Source organism: Poeciliopsis prolifica, unplaced genomic scaffold (genome assembly GCF_027474105.1).
Source record: "Poeciliopsis prolifica strain line A6 unplaced genomic scaffold, Auburn_PproV2 SCAFFOLD016, whole genome shotgun sequence".
NCBI classification, from domain to species: Eukaryota; Metazoa; Chordata; class Actinopteri; order Cyprinodontiformes; family Poeciliidae; genus Poeciliopsis; species Poeciliopsis prolifica.
Genome location: NW_026562391.1, coordinates 6728032 through 6752574, shown reverse-complemented (window position 1 = coordinate 6752574; position 24543 = coordinate 6728032). Strand labels below are relative to the sequence as shown.

The window sequence follows — 24543 nt, the reverse complement described above, 5'->3', positions numbered from 1 at the left end:
GAAACAAACTGCACCACAGTGCAGTAGCGCTACCTCACTTCCCCTGCTACAGACACCAGAGCAGAATCACCCCTGTGGCTCAAATTCCCATGTATCCTCCCACACTGAGAGCACACGGGCGGCTCATTGTGTGAAACATGCAGCAGGCTAATGGTATGCACTGACTAATAGTATGCACCAATCACAAAAAGGTAAAGAACAATACTGAGCGAGAGGAACGAGGACTTGGAGAGAGCACTTGACTCTTCTCCTCGCTGCTGCAGTTTGGTCAGCGTTTCCAGGCAACTGTACTGCTCTTGTAGGTAGAGAGGCACATCAAGAGTCATCAGTTCTGCCTGCAGCACCCAGAACGGACACACACACATACACACACACGTAATAATAATAATAATAATAATAATAAAAAAAAGCATGTGCCAATCCCAGGTGACTGGAGCTGCAAGTCTGAGGTTTGGCAACATACCCTCTCCAGTTTCTGTGTGTGTGTGGGGGGGGGGGGGGGGGGTGCGTGTGTGTGTGTGTGTGTGCATGCCTCTGTCATGACTCACTCAAATCAAGGGCACACAACATAACTCACGCTGCATCAGAAATCGACTAATCCAACACTCTGCACAACCTCGACACAGCCATTGGCTACAAGTGGAGAGAAGGAAGAGGCTTCGAGGCACAGCGCTACCGAGCGAAACATCAGTACCATCGCTCTGCGACAGTCTGTACGTGTTCCCACAGGGGACGGTCAAAATTATTTCCACAGCTGTCTAAATCCGTATCAAAATCCTTTTTCAATCGCAATTCTTGTCGGACTCTTGTGAAAAAAGGACTCCAACATTGTAAAAGCACAAAATCCAGTATTTTTGGTCTAGTTTGTAGTGCAAATATTTTAGTGCACTCTAAATAAGGCAAAACTAATTTACAAGTAACATTTCAGCAATACGTAGGAGCTTGTTTTAAGTCAATAATTCATTAATATTGAAGAAAAACTACTTGTTGACATAATCTGCCAGTGGAGCTACATCTTGCAGAAAAGCTACAAAACTAAGATATTTGCACAAGAAACTAGACTAAAAATATTTGGTAAGATTTTGTGTCTAGCAGTGAAGCTGTTGCAGATGTCAAAGCTCCCATCTTTGATCCACTACATAAAGGTGTAAAGTGCAAATCTTTACACCAAAATAATACGTGATCATTATCGAGAACAAATCTGAAAAAGGCCATCTAGCACTCCAAGTCATAAGACCATATGAGCAATTCAACACATTATTTAATCCACAGCAATGATTTCAATAACCACACGCACGCACACACACACTTCCACCCACACACACACACTTCCACAGCCAGCAATTGTTTAGGCTATTGTGAACATCACTTCTGCAGGAAATGCAGCATCGCTCTTTTTTTTTTTTTATTGGGAAAGAACAAGTAAAAGGCTGATACTTGTGTGTTTGCTAAAGCTTATGAACAGCAAGAGAAAAGAGAAGAATTCAGAAACTGAACTTCATTTGATTTTTCTCCCCACAGAAAGTATGCAGGTGAGTCCAGATATTTGCACACATTGTACGAAAAGAGGACCATCACGTCTCTTCTTCTGTCTGACATTTAATCAAAATATACGTTTTCTGTTTTTAGGTCAGTTACTGACTACTGAAATTGTCTGCATCTACTAAAAGAGAGAATGAAAAGAGAAGTTTTATTATTTCAAATTTAGAAGAATGCACACATTCCTTAATTATTTGATAGATCTATGAACTCAGGTTTGCAGTCTACCGTCTCTCTCACAGACACAAACTTCTTAAGCTCGGACCAGAGTTTTCTAAACGCCTGACGTCAGGGCTTTGTGATGGCCCCTCTAAAACATTGGTTCTGTTGTCCTTAAAGCTTTGTTAATAATTTGGTAGTATGCTTATGATGATTGTCTTCTTTATGCCTAAGCTTCAACTTCCTAGCTGAGAAATATTCCTTCATTATGAGGCCATGGATTTAGTGAAATGTTCGGTCCACACATCATGATGCTGCCAACACTGTACTTTACAGTTGGAATGATTTGTTTGTTTGTAAGCCTCTCCATTATTCTGCCAATCAAGAAGAATAATGTCCCACGGCTCTACTTAAGTTTCATCAGACCACCGGACATATCTCCAAATCTGAAGGTCTTTGTCCCTGTGTGCATTTGGAAACTGTAATCTGACTTTCTTTGTTGTTTTAGGAGCAATGGCTTCTTCCTCGCTGAGTGGTCTTTCAGCCCAAACCGCTACAGGACTCGTTTCATGATGTCGGGAAGATTCTGGCTAAATCTAGTCCAAGATATCTGGATGTTTTTATGGGGGTTTATGCAAACCAAGACAGCTTTATCTCTGGGCCCCTGCTGGGCAGAATGATGGCAGGACATGCTGTTCGTGCTTGCATGGAATTGCTTGAACAGATGAACAAATGAAAATCAAATACAAATCTAAAGAATGCAGTGATTAATGTGGCATTTAGCAAACAGAAACAATTTTATTAATCCTAACCGACTCACTTCATGTCAGACACTGAGAATATATTTGGGTTTAAGTGTGTTTACCTGCAACACAGTCTGACTTGCAGACAATAACATAAAACCATGACAATTTGTTGACAAGAATAAATGTCCAGTCAGTTTCAAGGAAATACTGAAACATTTGAGGCTGACGGCATGCTGCAAATAGACGCAAATTTCAGATGTTTGCATCCTCCAAATAAAATACTGAATATGACTTTGATTTAATGCATTCAAGCAACATAAGTGGTCAAAATGTCTACATTTTCTTGAAATCATTCAAGACAATTTTTTTGTGATTTCATTGTAGTAAATCTCTCTCCTCAAACCCAGACAAGCAGAACTCCGGTCTCCTGCATCTAACTTTTAGCAGGTGACGATTAAAGGATTTGCAAACATGTCATTTGCTATATTTGCAGGATCCTGCAGCCACAAGCACCAGGCATGCACACATACAATTCAGGGGAAGGTTGAATAAGAAAAAAAGTCGTACTTACTACAAAACTACTGTTAACTTTTTCTAATATGCGTTTTTCGTTTAGTGCCATTGCTTCACCTTTTCTCTTCTTCACCCGTTTCTTTTCCAGCTTTTTACAGGCGTACATCTTACCGGTGGCACGTACTTGGCAGGCACAAACCTGAGAAAACAAGCAAAATGGACTCATGTGAATCAAAACAACGTTCCTACTTAATATGAAATATAACACAATTACACAACAATCAATCTGGTCTTACCTCGCCAAATCCACCTTTTCCTAGTACTCTGTAATGTCTGAAGGTATTTTTGGTTACAGGTTGCCTGCAGGGATAAAAACACAAAACAAACAAACAAGAAGAAGATGTTAAAAAGAGGAGAGAAAAGTGTAAAAGGGGGAAAAAAAGGACTTAATATACCAGCTGATGTCACTCTGACACACCATGTGATGTTGCAGACAGATTAATGGTCTAATTTATTATTAATCCACTCTGATGAGTGCTGTTTCCATCCTGCTCTTTTCCTCCAACCATTATGCAAAGTATAAATTATTAACCTCTCGCAGAGACAGACTGATTGGCAGCCCCACCTTTATGTATTAGAGCAAACATTGCTGCTGCTACTTATATGACTAATAGGTTCTGGTATCAGCCATTTTCTAAGACCAAGAGAAAGCAGTATAGTCTAAATTTTCTCCATAAACAAGATCATAGTAGATGCTTTGCGTTTGCTGGCTCTACCCACCTTTCCAACCATTTCCACTGCAGGAAGCGAGAAAAGTACATGGACTCCTGGTAGGAGGAAAATGGAGCTCCACTCAGATAATCGCGAACTATTCTGGAGGAGGGAGAGAGAACAGAAAGAGGGGTTGTGATTATTCTGATAAGACAATCTTCTCACTAGACTGCATTCAGGCAGAGCAACATTAAATCACGATCTACTCCCCAACATGTGTTTACGTTTGTGCAGCCCTCTAATTTTGTGCATTGCTGGCTGAGTTACGGTTCACAGCAACTTGCAGCGGAAAGATAAAAAACAACAACAACAACAACAATGGAGTTTTAACACTGTGAAAAATACAAACTGCCTTTGAATTGGGTCGAGATATGGTTTCACACAGAACAGTAAATCTAATGCAACTATGAAGTGTCAATGGGGAAGTGGGTTGTGTTATTTGATCACATCAAACAAAAAACCTGACCTCAAAGAAAAGAAAATTAAAAAGGCTTTGTGGATTTCACACTTAGAAAGTAAAGTAGCACTGCCTCTGGAGAAAATGCCAGAAAAATTACAATCTGAGATGTCGGCCCCTGTCTTTGACCTCTGTAACACTCCTTTTGTATATAAGCAATAAGCTTTGCTTTCCAGACAAGACTGTAAAAGTGACCTCAGAGTTCAAGATAAAACATGATAATGCTTCAGAATAAAGGCAGCGCCAGGTTAGAGCAGAAATCTGGGTTGTGGATGACAAAGCACACTTTAAAAATGTAACTCTTCTTCTAGGCCTGTCACAATAAATTTTACTGGACGATTGTCTCAGAAGTTACTGCGATAAACGATAATATTGTTATTTTGAGATCATTCTCGAGTAATATAATGGTAATGGAATAATATTGCAAGACAGCCTCCCTCCGACCAATAAGCTTTAGTTTCTAACAATCACTTAACACTGCAACTGGGAAACATTTTAACCATCCAAACTAAAACAAAACACACATTTTCTGAAGTCTCTGTAAACACAATCACCCTTCAAAAATGGGGATAGTTGATTGCTCCAGGGCGAAGCCATCTGTCATCCAGTCTTTGATTTAGAGACATGAGAAAAACAAAACCATGCAAATGGGAATTATCAAGCTTATTTTAATTTATTATGTCCTTAAATGATTCGTTGCTTATTGTGACAGGCTCACCATCATTTGAACTACATAAATAAGTAATCTCAACTAAATAAGTTAAACTTAAAGAAGACTAAAGTTAAGTAAAATAGAAATAAAGTCAAATAAAAGTGTCACGAGATGGGAAATATTTCAGTGCCATCAAACTATGCAATGGTATTTATGACACATTACTTAATACAATCCAAACATTGGATGTAAAACACAGAAGATTTGTAAGAAATAAATTAAATTAATGCAAAAAGCTTTTACTATAATAAACAGAATTACTTGGACAAGTGGACAATCCGCTACAACACCAAACATGGAGGACGGACCAGCATACATGTCTAAGTAAGGAAGAAAATTAACCTCACACGTTTGTTTTGGCACTGCAGGATGAAGCCGGAGTACCTGGCGAGAACTCATGTATGCTTTGGGGAACATGAAGTCTCGGCATAGAAATGTTGAGTGGGATTTTAATCTAGAACCTTCCTGCTGTGCAGCTTTAACCACCAACACATTACTCCCCACTCAGAGGCGGCGAGCGGCAAAATACAGTTTATTCTGCAAAATTATGTATTAATTAATAATCATTCAGCCCAAACTATGTGTTTACGTTTCTTTAAAGTTTTTGCTTGAGATTATGATATTTCTAAAATCTTGAAAGAGCTTCAGCTTTTCTTCAAATGTGGTTTGATCAGCTGCTATCATCTCATCAACAACAAGCAAATTTCTGCAGGTACAGAAAGCCGTTAACACTCCTCTCGTCACAAAACCCGCGAGTTCAAGAAAAACGCTCTTTTTAGCTCACTACTCACGGACAGAAACTGAAGTCAGAGCAAATATCCGACCTCTATAACCAAAATGATGATGTGATGCTGATGTTGGGTTCAAAAATTTTTCCCAAACCATAATTTGAAAATACTTTAACACTAAGCAAGGCAAGTAAAGCTGCCTGTGGTCACCGCTCGCTGCTTTTGCCAAAACCCTTCAGAGTTTCCACAAGGAAAGCCCCCCGCTGAGGCAGAACGAAATATACGCTATGTCTCTGTGCGACACAGATTCTCTGTATATGAGAGTAATACACAAACAAGCTGTCGACAGGATTCCAGGGACACAATCACATTGATTAATATCGTTCCCTCCTCAAATCTTCCTGGTTTAAAGTTTAAAGAGCCAAGCCATGTCCAAGCTGAGCTGGATCATGGTCAATGTGGCACAAACGGAGCGAGAAGAGAAACAAGAGGATGAGGAAAGACTGCACTGAAGGGTGACACTATGCTCAGCCTATGACATAACACTATGTTGGACCGCAGCACAGGAAGGAATATCCAGGAGTGAGCAAATGTTCTGCCAGAAGTCGCGTTTCCTGCAGCTGAGGCTTAATTTAAAAACATGGAGGGAATCTAAAAGCAAAAAGATCATGAAAAATGGATCAAATACTAAACTTGACGAAATCTTATGTTCAAATGCATGTTCTCCAGTTGTTTCAGGTATACACGTTTATGATAATCTGAGGAAGTGTGTCTGCTGAGGAAACGCCTCTTAGCTGCAGCTGTGGTTCACCTGGGTTGTTTCTGCCAGATTAATATATATAGGGAATAATAAACTCAAGATAAATTCGATGGAAAGAGTCAATTGTAAGTCTTGGCAATGACTGTCGATCTAGTCAGGTGTGGGCTTTGACTAGGTCATTATCACAGCACCATGTTTCACTGTGGGGAATTCAGGGATATGTGCAAAAAGCTTAGTTTTAGTTTCATCTGAGATTTCTGAATGCAGCTGGTTGAACTTTATCTTCTTTAGGGTTAGTGCCAAAATATGCATCGGAAAAAATTTTAAACAATGTAACTTTTTTTCTCGTCTCTTTTGGACATGTCCAAACCACTCGAGTTGTTATTTTATTCAGTAAGAATAAACCTTGTGGTTGTCCAACTCTGATCCTCGCATTTCCTGAATTCCTTTTAAAACATTTTTCTGAGGATCTAAAGTGAGTCATTGGTCAACCCCACACTGATTCCTGATGTGTACCACTGTGCAAAAGTTTTAAACCATGCTTTAAGAAAAGCAGAAACTTCACTTCTAATGAGTCAAACTTTTTTTTGCTTTTCTCTTAAATTGGTTTTATTCCACAATCCTGAGTATTCAGAATTTAACATTTGCTTCTTTTTCCACCCATTTTCTGTCCAGTCCTGGACAAAAGAAGATCTTTGAGAAACTTTCCTTAAGTCACTTTGAAAGATCACAAAAAAATCTGTATACTTGCACGCAACATAGGGTGAGCCAAGACTTTTGTACCTGCCAGGTGATTCATTCACAAGTGGACAACCAAAGTGGGCTTAAATATGAAAATGTCTCTCGAGTCACAATACAGCCACTAAATCTTTACACAAACATAAAAGCACGTTTCCAGGAAACAGGTTGGAAGAATTAAAACATTCTGCTGGCGAAAAAAAAAATCAACAACATATTTGAGGTGTCCAAGTTTAGCTGCTTTAATGAGCGCTCGCTCACTTGAACCACTGAGACGCTGAATGGGCTTGAAAACACACATTGGAGCAGATCATCCGTCGTGAAATCGTCACCAGAAACACCGGATGGTACGGAAAGAGGTCAGCGTGGGATCCCAGTCGGCCCCGTCTGATTTTCATCAACCTGCGTGGTTTTTAAAAGCCTCGTTTCCAATCAGACGTGAAGACATTCAGAAAGATAAATCCATCAGCAGTGCTTCAATCGACTTTGGAGCCAGAGCTTAGAAACTTTCAGTGGACAACCAGAAAGAGTAAAATTAGGACTTATTCACCAAGATTAGCTGATCACGACTGTCCATTTATTATACAGCATGACAAAAAATGCAAACAAACAAGAAATAAACTGCTGTACTGACGTTAGGTAAAACTCTAAACAGCTTGTGTCCAGGATGTGTGGACTTGGCAGAGATTTTAGTTTCTCTTTTCTTTACTGGACCTGTACCAATTCTGGATGGAAGAAAGACCAGCCCTGATTATACAACATTGCTAGGCCTATCGCAATAAGCAATAACTCAACTTAATTTATAGCTTAATAAATTAAAACAAGCTCAATAATTTCTATCCGCCTGATTTATCAGTTTTTTTTTCTCTTTTCTTTTTCACCTTCCGCCAAAAACTGCATGTTAAACCTTTTCGGTCTGGTGTTTTGCTGTCAACTGGCCACTTTTTTAAGGAAAATATTGTTTGTAGACACATCATAATTTATCTGTCGTTTTTGTTGTTTGTTTTATTTAATTTGGATATTTAAAATCTCTTCCTGTTCCAGTGTTAAATGTTCATCATAATTTAAAGTTTATTGATCCTTGAGAATGTGCTCTTGCATTTCTATGACGACTGGAGCAATTTATCGTCCAGCAACATTTTTTAGTCATTTTTTAAGCATGATGTGTTATATTCACAACTAAAAATGTTTTTACAATATTGCCACAATACCAAAAAATTTCATACAAAAAGTCCAATTCACGTTCAATCCATCGCCTGAAAGAATTCAGAAAAATATTTTTCCTTTATGGAACAGAGTTTAGAAGAAATTCCTGACTTTACGGTCAAGGTCACTAAAAGCTATCGGGGAGTAAAAATGACCACTGTGGTGGTGGCTGCATCATGCTTAAGGGATGTTTTTCTTCAGCAGGGATATGGAGCTGGATGGCACCAAATATAGGGCAGTCCTGGAAGAAAACCTGGGCGGCCTGTTTTGCTGACTTAGCCACGATTCTTTTTTGTTGTCTTTGCACTGTCTCCTCTTTTCTATCTGATGTGCAATATCAGATAGAAAAGTGTTTAAGAAAAGTGCTCCATTTGTAAAGACTGACTGATAAAGGCTCAAAGACTTCAGATTTCCTTAAAACATAATTATTTGCTACCTCAGATTGGACTATCACACAAAATCCCAATGAAATGTGCAGCTCTAATCCTAAATATTGTTATTCTGGAAAATATTTTAGGCACATGACAATAGTTTGTAAAATAACACGCCAGGTGGTGAAAAAGGAAATTTTTTTTCAAAGGTTATATGATTATACCAAGCCCACCAGTTTCCGTGCCAAATTTCTGCTAATTTATTCAAACCAGGAATGTACATCACCTGTAACTTAACTGCTCCCAGTTTTCAGCTTTAACTGCATTTATCAGACAACAAATATAGCAAACGACATATGAATTACTGATGACCTTGATGTCATTTATCACTACCACGCACATGGTACAACGAACCATGAAGGTTTTGGTTTTTCCGGCATCATTTATTGAGGTAAATCAAAGTTGGTCAGCAGTATGCTAGAAACAGTGTGCGTGTATCTGCGTGCGTGTGTGCGCAGTAAAAAACAGAGCCAGTCTGTTTGCTTCCTCTGGCTCTCAGCGGAGGAAGCACAAACACCTGCACTGGCGTGCGTGTTTGTCAACCTGCGCGTACGAGGAAGACTGAGGTGGCTGTTGTTTCCATGCCAGCCGTCCGGATGCTTTCTCTGCCCGGCGCTGCGTGTGCGTGTTTACGAGCGTTACATAACCCCAGGTGTCAGCTGTCCCGCCATTACCAAAGGCGAGACGGTGCCACAAGAACACAGACCGTTCCCAATGGAGCTGCTGGCTCCGTACGCTGACGGCGACAATCTATGGCAGAGGTAAGTCGTGAGCAATTTATAAAAGTTTTGTTGCTGCGCTCGAGTCCGATTGCAGCTGGAGGAGGAGGATTGAGTTTCAAGACTTACTTGGTGCAGTCGTTGAAGAGCTCCTTGCATGGACTCTGCTCCAGCCTTTCCCGGCACCGAGCGATAACATCCTGGGGAATGTCGGGTAGATGGGCCGCCGACTGGAAGGAGATAAAGAAACACAAGATGAGAGGGGGAAAAAAGGATTCACTCAAAAATACAGTTGGTTTTAAATTATTTTGTATCAGTAATGTATTGATGGGATTTTTACACATTTATGAATAAAAAAATATTTCCACTCTCAAATGATCAAAGTTTTCAGTTATGTTTAAAATAAAATACAAGTTGCCTGTGGACCTCTGTGGACTAGCACTGTTGCTAAGTGATTTGTAGTCATAATGGACAGTGAAATCCATCAGAGTGATCAAACACATTACTGGGAAGCTTAGTTTTGATGGACATCACTGCAATGATAATTGCAAGAACACAAAGTTGTGTTTCTCACAGCACGGTAATTTCATCATCTGCTGATAATTACAAATGGTGAAAAAAAAATGTCTTGCATCTATACGATGTGAAGCCATAAGGGAAAGCCTGCATTTTCAGCTGTAGATTACTTAACACTGACTCTTGCAATGCCTCACTGGAAGTTCAAGATATCAAAATGCATCAAGTGGTTCTGAATCAGAGTAAACACGCTCGTGCGTCTTACCCCGTTATTAAAGTATGTGTCTAATACATTCAGTCCACAGTCCCTCCTCTTCTCGTCGGGAGCTAGCTGGTACATGGCCTGTCGGAGGAGAAACAGACACGTGAGCAGCGACACCAGGCTAAGCCACACTCGTTCAGCCATCTTTGATACTTCTCCAAATAAGGGGAGAGAGAGACGGGCAGAATGGAAGGCCCTGAATCCAGAAAAAATAGCGGGTTAAGAAAACACAAAAGGAGAAAGTAGTGAGAGAACTCTGCAAAACAGCAACTTTGTCTATTTTCACGCTTCATTCGTTACAATCATTGGCCAACAGGATCACAGACTGTGCCTCCATCAAACATGGATGTACGTGGGGAAATGGTCTGGAGTTTGACCACCTTCGTTTGAAAACAAGCTCTGCAGAGAGGAAGAGGACCGAGCGCTGCAAGTATGCATCACGGCAACAACGTGACTCTCTGGAGGGGAAATGGCAGAACACATATAACCCTAGAGATTTATTCAATCGTTTTAAATTTAAATCTATGAATGTAAATAGGTGCATTTTTAGTGACTGCAATGAAAAGACTTACCAAGTGTTTTTGGTCTGGTTTCTAGTGTAACTATACTATTACACTTGAAATAAGAAACAAATTGATCAGCATCACATAAGAGCTTGGAGAAAATATTAAGTAATTCCTTAATATTAATGAAAAGTACTAGTCTGCCAATGGAACAAGACATTTTTCTTATAAGTGGAAAAAATCTGGCACTAGTACTTTTTCATTTCATATACCATTTCTTGCTGAAAAGTTACTAGTTAGTTTTGTCTAATTTTACAATATTTGCGCTCAGAACAAGACCAAATACACTGAGTGACATTTTTGTGTTTTTGCAGTGTGCCTGCATACCCTGAAAACCCCTAACATAGGTCCTCATTAAAGAGGCTCGGCCCCCCTCACCCCCTGTGTTTCCTTTCTTGCATACCACCAGGGGCCTTGACACAAGCTCGGGCCTGTGTTTGCTTGCTCACCCAGGGGAACTGCCTCTGACGTGGGACTGACCTCATGGAGGAGTGCAGAGAGGAAGAGGAGGGGTCTGCTCTTTAACAACCAAAGTCACAAATCACCCACCCACCCATGCAGGCGAAGCGCCGGTTTACCACTCCCATTTCTCGTTCTGCGCAGCCTGATGTAGGCCGAGACCCAGCTGACAGATGGATGATATGAGGAAAAACACGACAAGCAAGAGAGCATCTGAGTCATGGAGAAAAGACAGCTGTGGGGTCGTCAAAGACTGCGAAGGGTGATTGTTAAAGCTGCTCAAAGTGCGGAGAGTATCCATAAATTTCATTAAAGAGTATCCAAACGCCATATTAAAAAGTAAAAAAAGAACAATGTAGTAAAAATACTCCTAAAAGTTTGTTTTCCCCAAGATGTTACTAAAGTAAATGCAACTAAGTAAACATAACTACATGCTGCCAAACGCTGCTCTTACCACGTCGTCCATGAAGTCGATGCAGCGCTTCAGCTCTGGCCGGGTGTCACAGTACTGACGGAACAGCAGCCGACCGATGGTCTGCTTCTCACATAGACTGGAGAAGTCCCTGTCTGCAGGGAGAAACACAAAGAAATGAAATGTAGCGGCTGTCCTCTAGCCCGGTCCAGGTTACCTGTGAGGGAAATGACAATCGCTGCGTACCCATCATCACGCTTTTGCTCCCCTCAATATCGCTGGCAGATTGCCATCTTGTCGTTCATGTGTAGTAACACAGTTCTGAAATAACTCACTTCACGTGTGTCTTCTGAGGAGGCAGACCTTTATGTAATCGCTTAAAGTGGGCATGAGCAGCAATTTACCAACTTACTAAAAGAAAACTAGCTTCCTAATTACTTATTTTCCAGCAACAGAGACTAAAGTTAAAATGTCCAATTTAATAAGAATATTTTGTAATAGCCTCCCAATAAGATTATTATAACGTCATGTCATTGGCAAAGCATTGCAAATCTTTTGAAAATCAAAAATGCCAACGTTTAACATATAAGTGTATATTTTTGACAACTGGGACAATTTACCAACACCCAAACTCTACCACATTCATCTTAATTGATCTCTTTGAGGAATGCAGAAGGCAGAACGTTTTCTGATCTCAAGACATTCGCAGGCTAGAGTGGGAAGTGTTGGTCTCTCCAGCAAGGCGGTGAGTGTTTGCCGTGGCCTCCTGTACAGCAGGACGTCTCGGAAAAACCTCCAAGGAAGACGGCCGGGAAGCATCCCGATCAGATGACCAAACCATCTGGACTGACTCCTTTTAATTTGAGGAACAGCAGCTCTACTCCGATACTCCTCATGCTGTCTCTAATGCTCATTTCAGCCGCTTACAGCCTTGTTCTTTCACTCATGATCCACGTCTCGTGATCATAGGTGAAAGACAAAAAAAAACAAAATACGAGAGCCTTTCCGTCTTGGCTTAGGTTTTTTACTTCCCACCACCAGTAAAGCTCCCGTCTGTATTCAATCTCCTGCTCCAACCTAAAATCTCTTGGGACTAAGACACCAGGACAAGCATGGAGCATTTCGTACAAATGATCAAACCACATGATGCTTGCATAACTTTCACCATGTCTCAAAGTATATCACCCATTTGAATTTTTACATTTTGATTTTAAAATATGATCAAATATATGTGGAAACTTATTTACAGTAGTTTATTTGAGGCAGTTTAAACTTGTATCATCATGATGGGAGAATCTAACTCAAATATCACAGAGATATACGAGGAAGTTAGAATCATCCACCGTAGCGTTATGCAGTGGATATGTTACTACTATAGCGTAGTGAATAACCTGTTATTATCTGCATTCATTTGTTTATCAACTGTATGACATCCCATTTTGGATCTGTGGTGTTTAATGTTATAATGGGCCACAGTTCACAGCTTTACAAGCCTCACTCTCCTGTACAGGTTTTCTACGACACGTTTGCATTTGTGCCATTTCCATGACCGTGTTTATGGGAATATTTGACCATTCTTCCGTAAGCCCATCTGTGAGCTCAGGCTCTACTGTTGGATGAAAAAGTTTTTGCTTCCAGTTTCCACTCTAACTAATCCAGAAATTGTTATATAGAGATAAAGTCTGAACTTTGTGAAGGCCAGTCAACTTCTTCCTCACCACGACTTTAAGGAATAACTTTGTGCTGTGCCACATAAAGAGACAATCTCTAACTGTTCCCAAAGAGTCGGGATTATGAGATTGTCCAAAACGTCTTATTATATATAATATTCGCTTAAACAAACTTTACATTTGACACGATGGCAGACATCACACAGACTCAACCTATTGCATAGATGACATCAGTCTCCTGAAAGTGACCCATTCTCTCACTAATATTTGCAGAAGCTGTTTGCAGGCCCTTTATGCACTTATGGCCCTGGAAGAGGCCTACAAAAAGATATGCAAATTAGTTTTTTTCAATATGCCTTAGAAACAAATTAGACCGATCGTATTGATGTTTTCCGTTGGTATGTCAGTCTGTTTTTTGTCCTGTGAAGCTGGTCACATCTTATTAGAACCAACTGTGTCAATTTGACTCATATTTCCTCTTTTACCAAATCAGGAAGAAGACCCAGGTTGCTCTCTGGCATTGGCTGACGGTGAGGACAGATCCACACTCGCACAGAGCCACACACAAAGCAAACACAAACGGTTACAACAGATTTAAAAAATAAATAATAATAATTTTAAAAAGAAACACCAATCTTTACAGTGGTTCTTTTATTTTAAAAGCATTGTGTCCTCTTCTTTGTAACTCACAGCACCACTTTAGACCTCATCACTGTGGGAAATATTCTCAAATGACTGAATTACAAAAAAAAGAGACCATTTGAGATTTTTATTACTTCCCTTTAAGAAGTATGGCCACAACATTTTAGATCCGATCGCAAAAGTTCTCACCGACACATCTTTAAATCCACAAACAACACTTTATGCCCACTTTTGATCCTATACCGCAATTCTTCGGAGGCATGTGCTCTTCTGCATAAAATGAGCATTCTCTCTCAGATTATTAGCAGGAATCTGAACAATAATAAATATTGGGACCATTTGTTTAAACAATACAGCACTTCCTCTAGGTGTGCATGTGGAAAAAAAATTATGTATGACATTTATAATTGATTGTCTAATAGATAAGCGGCATGAGAAACCTGTTTATGGTCAGACTGTTTGCTGGGAAACTATGTACAAAATGAGGTAAGATTTGTGGTTGTGAAAAGACGGCATCAGTGGATGTGAGGGGTTTTTGTGTTCAGAAATATTTTCTTCTCATCCTGGAAGAAGAAATCCTGGATGCTTCACTCAGCATCCAACCCAATGTGCACCAATTCTCAGATGTGCAGCAGATCTTACTGGTTGCACCAACATGCTGCAGACTGGAGCAAACTACTGTTGAAAAAGAAAATAACTCAGTACTGCAGTTAAATGCTTAAAAAGAACAAAAAGGAAAAAACATAGAGAGGTAACTATTTACCCAAAACAAAGACCACTTTAATCAGAAAGGTTTATATACTTGGTGACCTGATTGGGCCGGAAAGCGGTGACAGCTGGAAACCAAATATTTACTTTTCAGATATTCATTTGTTGGGTCTTTTGAAGAGCAAACTGCAGCGCTTTGCTCACAGTACTCACAAGAAAAGTTTCAATAGTTGCAGTGTATGATACACAGCTATTCAACATTAAATGAACCTACACTTTTTAGGTTTCAGATCAAATTTTGTTGCTTCCTAATATTTTGAAATTTAAGTACTGAGTCTAGGAATAAGAAGTATTTGGTGTTATTATGAAGCAGCTACTCTGCTGAAATCTAATCAAATGTATGCCACATCTGAATAGAAACACATTTTTGCAGATTTCATCTTCAAAACACTGGTATATTATTCAAACATTTAGCAAATATAGCCAACTTTGGTAATCCATTCAGATCTAAACAGTGAACGCTTACTCTGATTAAAAATGTTAAACCAGCATTTATTTATAATCAGAAAATATTTACTACTCAGCCTCTACATGATGTGCACTTTCTTCCACCATTGTCTTACCTATGATGCTTATTGTAACCAACCATAACAATTTTCTAATGTAAACTGGGAACTGGCTACAATTACACTGGAGGACACACAAATGATTTTAGTATGCATACTTTCATAACTTCTTCTACAAACAAGTCATTTCTCTAAAAGCCACCCACTAACACATTTTGGGATTGACACAGAGAATAATGACGTTGAATGAGAAACATCAGCTGAAAATATTGCTGGATAAATTCTTGACCTAATACTTGCATGTAATCAATTAAACAGCTAGAAACTGCAAAAGATTTGAGACTGGGATGGACATGTGCGTTATGTACACATACATACAAATTACAATCAAATATATTTCTATTTTTGGTTGTAATGTGACAAACTGAAAACATTCAATCAAAATGAATCATTTTGCAAGGCACCGTTTTATATATGAACATTATTATTTTGTGATAAAGACCTTAAGAAAAGTCTCGACTTCTCTCTCGTTTTCAATTAGCCAGTTGAAATTTGACTCTACGGTCAATGTTTTTCAAAAAAATAAATAAATCTCTGTGTGTAATAGAGATTTCTCCCAAGTCCTGACTAAGCTGCAAGAGTCACACTGGAAAATGAGAAGGAAGCATTATATGGTTGGGCAATCACAGGCAAGGCTGAGTAATTGTCTTTACCACTGAATTAAGCGACAATTTCAACTTAATTAAAACTCCAGTTTAGTTCAAAATGAAGTGGGTCAGTCAGATGATGAAAGGCAGTCGAGCGTGCGCGGTTCTTTGAGCATCTATAGTGACATGCTAAAGTGTTCTGATCACAATCAGTGATCAGTAGCAAATTTTCCATCACCTTTGAGAACTCGATGGAAAATTATGCATCGCTTTCTTTTTCTTTTTTACAAAAAAAATCTGGCGAGTGTGCATTGTAGCTCCCTTTACTCCGATACTCTGAGAAGATCCAATGTCATCAATTTTGAAATTACTGTGTATTTTTTCTCAGTAAAGCTCCAGCTGTTCTCTGACGGCCTTCATGTTTTGTTAGATAACATTGATGAACAAACGGCATCATGGTGGCCAAGGAGAACATCAGACAGGTCAGGGATTTACAGTTAAAGCAGGACTGGGTTTTAAAGCTATATATCCGAAGCCTTGAACGTCTCACTGAGCATTGCTCTATCCATCACCTGGAAAAGGAGAGTATGGGACAGCTGAGAAGCAAAGATATGGCTGTCCCCTTAAGCTGCATGAGACAAGGTCGGTATTATCAGAGAAGCAGCGAAAAGGCCCATAGTGACTCTGGAGGAGCAGCAGAAACCCACAGCTCAGGCAGGAAAACTTCTCAACAGCTACTACTTACAAAGTCTGTTATTAAAGAATGGAGAGTGGCCATTACCAACCCTAAAACCAGCCAGGACAAGCCTAAACCGAAAGCCAGTGGAATACGTCAGATCAATGCCAATTGGCATGCTAAAATTGACGAGTAAAAGCTGAGATCAATTGACAATCTGTTGTAAGACTTTAAAAAAATGTGAATTGAAGATAACTGGACTATTCTGTAAAGGAGAACACCGGAAATCCAAGATGTGCAAAGCTAACAGACTTACACCAAAAGCACGCTGCACTTTGTCACAAAAAGGCACTACGTTTTGTGTTGGTGCATCAAATAAGATCACGGTCAAATTAAGGCGTGCGGGTGCAACGTTACAGAATGTGGAAAAAGATCAAAGCCTGTGAACACTGTGCAAAGCACCATATTGAGCCAAGCAACGACGACGTCTCTGAACTGCTGTGCGAAAAAGAAACTTCTAAAACTGGTTTCTCAACATTACATGAGACACCAGGAATGTAAATTAGAAGAAGGATGTGGGCTTGTCACAATAAAGAAAATACTGCTGAACGATAAAATGTCCCAGAAGTTATTGAGATCAACAGTAATATAGTTCTTTTTGAGACCATTTTCGAATACTACAATGGTAATGGCACAATAATGCAAGTGAGTCATCTCAAAGATCAATAAACTCTCAGTTGTATTGAATATTTAACAGTGGAACTGGAATACATTTAAAATATCCAAAATAAATGCGTAAACAAAACAACGGAGACAACAAATGAAAATTAATTATGAAGTTTCTGAGCACAAAAAATTCTTTAGAAAAAGAAAAAAGAAAGGAGCTAGTCCAGGCCAAATATACCAGACTGAAGTTTTGGTAGAAGGAGAGCGAGAAGAGAGAAAAACAATAAATCTTGCAAAAGGAAATTATTGAGCTCTCAGTTTTAATTTATTATGCGATTAATTGATTTATTGTTCATTGTGACAGGCCTATGTGTGCTCAGGTCTGGCTTTTCATATGGCCCATATGGGCAGCTGCCTGGGAAAGCAGTAAAGAGAGGGGAACACCAGGAACTATAGAATAACATTTATCTTATCTGTCAGGTGGGCCCTGAACACCTTCACTACGACCTGGATACATGTTCAGCGGAGTCAGTTTCCCCAGCGTCAGTGAGCGCTGGGACACTACGTTTGGAAGAACAATTGTTGGCATTTTGATTGGTTGGCAGCACAAATATGTATACTGTATAAAACTGAACGGCGGAAAAATAAAAGCTGGATGGATGGAGATGACGAAGCACAGAGGTCTGAGGCTGGCAGACAAAGAGGCAGCAGCACGTAGAGTGGATTCTGGATTTACCAAAACTACCAGCCGCTTGTCAAGGTTAAGGTCAAATGCCTGGCATTATCGAGACACAACAAAGACACTGCTATCAGTTGCTTTACTGTATCCTTGCACATTGCTACACGTCTGCCAGCTAGATTACACAAGGGGGAATATTTTGATCTCGTGCTCCACGCGATAGGGAAATTACACAACACCATGTATGAAATGCTGACATATGTAAACTCCTCCAGCTGGGGAGCGCGCGCCCACACCTCCAACCCAAATCTGGATTGCAAAGTTCTAGTTCTAATGGAAACGAGAACATATTCTGCCTTTAAGGTGTCTGAGAGCCGACAGATTCGGGGGGGTTGTGCGAGTTATTTTGTGAGGGTTGTGTGAACAAGCTGACAAGAAGCACAATCAGTGCTGAGTAAGATACCACCAAAAGGGAGTGTATATACACCTACATCCCTTTCACTCGGCCCCGCTCTTATCCATCCTGCCCTCAAAAGATCTCTCCTGCTGCTGCAAATGGTCTCTCCATCCATCTTAAGCCCCTCTCTGAAGTGGCTAAAAGATTGAAGGAGAGAAAAAGAGAGAGACGCAGATAGTGGTGGAGGTACGCATGGAGATAGAGAAGAGGGAGGGCATGAGAGCATGTGGGGGAGGGTAGCCCTGCAATCTTTGGCAGCGAGAGCAGTGACGCACAACTACACACACGCTCTGGGGCGGTGCGGCATCCACAGAACCACCACGATGGTTGCACTGTAATCTAACCCAATGGGGCCGGCCGGACCACGAATTCACCTGTGGTGTTAAAAGTAGGAAGGGGGGTGCATGTTCTGATTTAACGTGTGAGCAGTCGTCTCGACATTGATAGTCTCCCACCCTAGACGTTCACACTCACACACGCCCAGTTTCCTGCCCTCTGCCGCCCCTCCCCGCCTGCAACCATGGGTGGAGACGAAGAGAAACAGGAAGGAAGTCCAACATGAACTTCTCCCCGAAGTCAGACACACCCCAACAACCCAACGACACCGCGGGCGCTCGCCACTCATACCAATAGTTCGTCGAAGCTCCTCGCATTGGCTGATGTGCGGGAGTTTAAGCATCTCCTTCCATTTCTTACTGCGGCCATTCCTCTTCCCTCCTCCACCTGAAAGACAGAAATAAAAGGAGAGATTAATGTCAGATAGTCGGGAGCGTCCAACAAGTAGCATTTTCAGCACAGGAGCAATGAAAGCATTCCTCCAAGTGTGTCTCTGTGTGTGTTGTGAATGTTTATGTTTGCTCTTGCATGCATGTCTTCAAGCACGCTGACCTTGGTGTGACCAGAAACAGCGACAGCTGCTTCATCTCACCAGTCGCCTCTGTGCAATATGACGGAGCATGTGATGAAGAACGCTGACAGCTTCAAACATCACGAGTCTCACACACACACACACAAACACACACCAAGTGGATCCCAGTCAAACATCAGCCAAACTAAATCGTCATTCAGATTACCTCCATCACACACACACAGAGGTGGTGAGTATTGTTCTGAGAAAGTCTGGGAACCTTTATGTAGGGCCTGATTACAACAGCAGATGCAGTGTGTGTTTGAAGCCTACAGTTGAAGCCAATTATTTACCTTCACTAAAACATACACACACCCAGGTTCAGATGATCAAGGATTCCTGGAAAGTTATTCGAGACGAATAATAAGCTTTGCAAGCTTCTCAATACTTTGCTGGGGGTTTGAACCCATTTATTCCATGATTAATCTGGTGGTGTGATTAGGGTCATTGTGTATTTTAAACACCTATTTGTGCCTGATATGGAGCTTCAATGTTTCCATTAATTAAAAAAATAATAATACTGCAGAACAGCAAATATTTCAATTACTTTTTTGAGTAAGAAAATAAAAATGCAATTGCCTTGAATGCAACAACACAGCATTCCTTTTGTTTTTGCTTGATCATGTGTAGCAAAAGATGCATCTGCAGATGTTAAAATGCGGACTATTACTCCGTTGATTATTCTTTGGATTAATAAATGGATAGCAAAAGGTACTCAAAGGGGGATATTTTCAGATTTCAAACCAGGTGAAACTAAAACTATTGCGTTTGAGGAGTTATAGGCAGAACATATTGACAGATGGAAAAATTTTGCATTTTTCCATCTAAAATGCAAAATATATGTTTCTGCACAGTTTTGAATTAATTACTGCTCTGATTGTTTTGTCCTTTCAACAAATGGCCTTTTCTGAGTCTGTATACTCCGTTGAACGATTAATTGATTTTTAAATTGGTTGACGATTATTTCAATTATCAATCACGAGTAATTTGATTACTTGTTTCAGCCTTAACAGTATGGTGGCTGAGGAGCCTCACTGTGTTTTCACTTTCATATCCCCGTTTCAACAGATGAATGTGGAAACTAAAGGCATCTGGAATTTGTATCCATTTTCCATGATGTCATGCAAGGACATCGTGGAAAATGATCATTGTAGTACAAGGACCTATTTTTTGAGGTAATGCCTCAAAGTGTTTTTTTTTTTTTTTTGAGGAGTTACCTTAAACACATTCAGAAGTCTGCCTCCATTTAACTCAAATAATGTGACTTCTGGGCCTTCCAGAAAGTTTGTAAACAAAGTAATAAAAAAATCTCTCTAAATATTCTGAGCAAATGTAAATACACCAGAAAAAATTACTTTCTCTGTGCATTTTTGGATGCAAGAATATACATTCATGATAATCAAAAAGGCAAATTTGACGTTTTTGAACCCATTATATATGATATACTGATTTAAAAAAACTCGATAAATCGGATGATGTTATAGCGTCAAAACCGAACAGCCAAACGTCGATAAAAAAATAAACTGAGAACATTGAAGTTTACAATCCGGCTCCGATAGAAACTAGATCAACCCCATTTTGTAATTTTTTTATGTGAGAATTACTTTCTTTCTTTTATTTCTTTATTTTTTAGTTGAGTTGTGCAGAGAATCCCAAAGTGCTTCACACTACATTCAGTCATTCACACGTTAATGGTGGTGAGCTACATTGTAGCCACAGCTGCCCTGGGTCAGACTGACAGAAGAGAGACTTGATACAATCAGCGCCACTGGGCCTCCTGACCAACGGGGAAGGCGGGTGAAGTGTCTTGCCAAGGACAACGACTGAGATGGACAGAGTGGGTATTTGAACCGTCAACCCGGTTTAGGTCAAACTTTGACCTCCCACCACCCGGATTCCTTCAGATGATCAGTGAATGCACCATAACTAACCACAACAATAATCGTCAGTGTTGACGTGGTTCCTGAAACTTTCTGCTATTTATCCATAAAAGGTAAGATAGACACTTGTTGTAACAACAGGGAGTTTCAAGTTTTCAAGAATACAAAACGTCAATTCGTACCTGATTCTAGAGGACTTTAGCAATGGCTTATTTTAATGGGGCAAAGGCTTTTAATTTAATATATCTAGCTAAACAGGTGCTTTTGAAAGCCTTCAAATAAATAACCATTGTTATTAACACTAAATAAACTTTGATGTAAAGAGTGACGTAAAAAATGCTGAGTAATTATTCTCAGGTTTGCAAAAACAGTCTAGTGTTCGCGATCTCTCAAAATAAAACTAGTGCAGCAACTATGTGCAATTTAGTGATAAAAATCACACTTAATTATACAACTGACCTATGCCTATTAAAAATGGGCATGTTTATAAAAGCACTATTTCTCTTTGTGGGACTGTCCAATTTCTCTGACATGCAATCCAAGCCATATTGTCACCTGAAGAAGAAAAAAAAAAGACTGCAAAGAGGTAATAAATAGTTTTTATACTTTTATTCTACCACAACAGTAACAATACATATCTTGATAAAATCACAAGTCTGAGGGAATCTATTGGAAAATCCCAAAATTAGGATCAGAGACTACACTCTCTAGGGAACACACACAGACTAATATGTAGAGTTAGTGAAGCTTTTAACAATCTGGTACCAGATCCAACCAAATGAACTCTTTAATCTATCATTTTAAGCCTGGGTTTTATTTTGATTATTTGGGTATTATTTTTCATGCAGATTAGGATAAAAGGAAATAATCACCTGATTCTATCATAATCCTGCATGGGGTTTGATGACAGGTTCAACCTACATTCATGTTGCCTCACATCAGTCCTTGAACGCCCCTCAATCGCTCAGCTCTCGTCTATTTTGGGCATTTCTGGCACCATCTGTTGGGCCCCTTTTGCCTTTGGATTAAGACTGAACACAATGTGAAAAATCAGCCAGAATGCAGGTGATCTTGGCAGGTTTTCATGGAGTTCTTCAAGAAAGCAGTGTGTTTCCCATCTAACAAGTGAAGACTTGTTAGAAAGTCTGGAGCTTGCACAAAGCTGCTATGGTGGTATTGTGGCGGCTTATCCTGACAGCTGCATATCAGGAGCGTGTAGGTGTCTGCGTTACCTTATCCAGGACATGCGGCACATGAACAACAAAATAGATAGTTAGAGATTTGAAACCATGACGTCCAACACTGGCCTCAGCCTAAGTATACATGCTCTTTACGGCCACATTGGACTGGCGACTATGCACATTAAGACCCAACATTGTTCCAGTTGCAAGCAAAAAGAGTTTACTACGCAGCCAGAATGAACACAGTCCACAATTTTCCATGATAATGCATAGAAATCAATATATTCCCAGCTGGGGGAAAGCCACATACTCCTCCAAATTGTACATATAGGCTGGTTGTAGTTTAACCGTTTACTTTATGATGTTAAACAGAAGTTCTAGCATTACACTAAGATGATGAGGAAGGAGCAATTGTAGGAAATACTGGAATTAAAGCGTGTATCCATGAGAAAATGTGGGTCGACACCAATATGAATGTTATTTCTAATAGATGACATTTACCAATGTCATATTTTACTACTCTTGCATCTTGAAAAATAAAAACACGGCTTCACTACTGCTTTTCTGCTTCAGGTAAATTCCCCAGAGTCCTGCGCTGCCTCACTATCGCTGTCACATGACCAACTTCCTCCCATTATCCTTCAGAAACAAACAGCAACAACATGGAAATTAATATCGATTAATAATATATTAATCAAAAAATTGTATTTATCGGACTGATACGGTAAAAAGAAATCACTAATGTCATCCCATGCCAATGTTAGTGCTGATATATGTAATTTTTAAAAAAGCAATGTATCAAATCACAAGAAACGCCCACAAAAACAACTGTAGACCTCAAATTCGCCAAGTGAAGAGGAAACAGACTTTGAATCTCATGCGTTTGAGTCCTCTTGACTGCTCTAGAGAAGATATGCTTACACAGAGCTAAAGCGGCTTAAAATTATAATGCCGCACTAAGTGCAGAAAACAGTAAATCCTTTCATGTTTCTCTTTTTTTTCTTTTTTTTTTTTTGCCAAGCATTCAACACGAAACTTGTGAACGGTCTTTTTGCTTTCAGAAGGATCGAGAAATAAACCTTGCATTATGTCACTCCGCTGGCTGACAGTCATGGGAGTCTTTACAAAGAGTAAAGAAATGTCAGACATCTCTTCATATCTGGCTTTCAAAGGCAAAAATAAGAGGGATTTATTGTCATTCACTGCATCAACCATCACTGCGGTATTCACAGGTATTTATCATTTTTGCCTCGGATAAGCAGTCAAAGGTGGGCGGCGAACCATTTTTCCCACATTTAACCACACTTACATCTCACATGGATGCACTAAAACCAACAGCATCATGTCTGCCAGAAACAGAAGATTTCAGATGAGTGGGATGAGTCAAAGTTTATTAAACTTGAATAATTTTTTTGTTCTTTGTGCCTTTTGTCATCAGGGGACGGAAGAAAAATATGCAACTACTGCCAGGGGAAATAGTGGATTAATAGTCTGCTTAGCAGATGTGATTTTATTTCAAAAGTCATTTAACATTCTGCTGTTCAGTGTAAGAAGTGCTATTCTCACTTAACTACTCCTGGATTCAGTTAAATTGCTTGTTGTACTTCTGAGAAAAACCACAACCCTTTTCCCACACTGCATGTGCTATCAGGACTTCCAGGCCCATTGTTATCCTGTTTGTAAGGTACAGTGGTGGAGTGGGGAATGAGGTCAAAGTTGAAGCCTTCCTGGGATGACAAGGAAAGTCCTGAGAGCTGAACAGACGTCAATCTGTCGAGAGGACGGCCATCGCTCAACATGTTTCTTTATCAGCTTCTTCACTGGAGACGGGCTGATTTAAGAGCAGGTACTGAAACAGCCTCGAAACACTCCCGTGTAGTCAGAATGGAAGACCACATGCTATAAGAAAAACCAGACCCGTTTGTTTGCAGTAATAACTTCCTGAAGCAAAACCTGACGAGGACAATGCTGACTGCACAACATTTTCAAAATACAGCTTTGAATTTTCCAAAAACAGCGACCTTCGCTTTCTCTGGCATCTCTGGTGAAAATGTAGAGAAAAATAAGCCTCACAAAAATTATTGAGAAATCTAAACCTTTATTTAAATACAAAGGTTCAATTGTGGAGGCGGGGGGAATCCTGTTTTAAGAAATAACATTTTTCATGAACTAA

The 24543-nt window shown here is 39.8% G+C and overlaps 1 protein-coding gene across 4 annotated transcripts in view; it reads right to left on the bottom strand.

Annotated features, from left to right (window-relative positions):
- grk4 (G protein-coupled receptor kinase 4) overlaps window positions 1-24543 on the bottom strand; it is a 52913-nt gene that overhangs the window by 10366 nt on the left and 18004 nt on the right. For 3 of the 4 annotated variants that reach the window (XM_055040844.1, XM_055040843.1, XM_055040845.1), the window contains exons 2-8: window positions 19030-19125; window positions 11734-11846; window positions 10261-10338; window positions 9609-9709; window positions 3738-3830; window positions 3254-3317; window positions 3016-3156 (exon numbers count right to left, since the gene is read on the bottom strand). In XM_055040844.1, coding sequence (XP_054896819.1) covers window positions 3016-3156; window positions 3254-3317; window positions 3738-3830; window positions 9609-9709; window positions 10261-10338; window positions 11734-11846; window positions 19030-19125 — 686 coding nt within the window. Of the gene's footprint in view, window positions 1-3015; window positions 3157-3253; window positions 3318-3737; window positions 3831-9608; window positions 9710-10260; window positions 10339-11733; window positions 11847-19029; window positions 19126-19290; window positions 19762-24543 lie in introns of those variants that run through there. The other variant, XM_055040846.1, reaches the window with a different exon arrangement.